We start from the raw sequence: 1,096 nt of genomic DNA, 5'->3' as shown, positions 1-1,096 counted from the left end.
AATGAATGAATGAATGAATGAACGAACTAAATCTCATCTTCACACCCCATTCAGTGGCTGCACCAGAGAACGACTGCAGCTCTCGTGCCCCTCTGGGGAGGAGGCCCTGGGTGGAAGGATGGAGCTCCTGCACCCTGCCTGAGCACCTGGAAAGAGCTGAGGAAGATCTCAAAGCCGAGCTTGGCGAAGCGCAGGGCGCCCCGGGCCTGTTCCTCGGTCACGGGAGCAAACACCACCTCGTGGACACCCAGCAGGGGCACCAGCGTCAGCGTGGAGCGAGCCAGCCTGGGGAGAGAGGGCAGCAGTGATCCCGCAGCCCTGGTTCCCCATCTCAGCCCTGGTTCCGCATCTCGCACCCGGCCCCTTCCCCTCGGTCCCCACCGCATGCCCTCACCTCAGCCGGTAATCCCGGCAGCGCATTTGCCGTGTCCTCAGCTTGGACAGGAGAATGCCAAGAATGCGGATAAAAATGAGGAAATTAATCTGTGGGGAGAGATAAGGGCTGAGCCAGCCGCGATCCCATTCTGGAGGGGGAGGAGGAGGTGGCACCCCATTTCCCAGAATGGGAAATCCCTGAGGACGGCCTGGTGGAGGCGGGACCGATCCTACCAAGATGGTCATGAGGATGGGGGTCCGTATAATCCACCAAATGGCCTTGACTTCGTTGCGCTCCCAGCACCTGAGGAAGGCGGAGTAGAGCTAAGAGATAGAAAAACTCTAGACTCACCGATCACCAAGTTCATTTGCTCGCTAGGCCCCGCCCACCGCACTTGAGACCACACACATTCTCTAAGGTCCCGCCCATTACGATCCAGGTCCCACTCCCTCCTCTTGCCGGTTGCCCTTACAATCTTTCTCTTTCCTAGCTCCCCATTCCTTTGGATCCCGCCCACGTACCCCCAGCACCGAATAGCCTTCCGACCCTGCCCACGTTTCCATCACAACCCGCCCACGTCCCTCAAAGCCCCGCCCACCTCCCACGCCCCGCCCCAGACCCTGCGACTCACTGTGTGTTCTCGTACAGGTACCTGACGATCACCCAGGGAATGACGAAAAGCGCGGGGGCCCCTGTGCAGACCCCGACCCCGCCCCCCCA

General features: G+C 60.4%; 1 protein-coding gene across 1 annotated transcript in view; it reads right to left on the bottom strand.

Annotated features, from left to right (window-relative positions):
• The window catches only part of GIPR (gastric inhibitory polypeptide receptor), a 32,406-nt gene that overhangs the window by 18,634 nt on the left and 12,676 nt on the right, over window positions 1-1,096 (bottom strand). Inside the window, 4 exon segments of the mRNA XM_011975146.1 lie at window positions 147-285; window positions 395-483; window positions 610-679; window positions 1,008-1,068. Of these exon segments, the coding sequence (XP_011830536.1) occupies window positions 147-285; window positions 395-483; window positions 610-679; window positions 1,008-1,068 (359 nt within the window).

The sequence above is a fragment of the Mandrillus leucophaeus genome, unplaced genomic scaffold, assembly GCF_000951045.1.
Source record: "Mandrillus leucophaeus isolate KB7577 unplaced genomic scaffold, Mleu.le_1.0 Scaffold151, whole genome shotgun sequence".
In the NCBI taxonomy this organism is placed as follows: domain Eukaryota; kingdom Metazoa; phylum Chordata; class Mammalia; order Primates; family Cercopithecidae; genus Mandrillus; species Mandrillus leucophaeus.
This window is presented reverse-complemented; position numbering and strand designations above follow the sequence as displayed.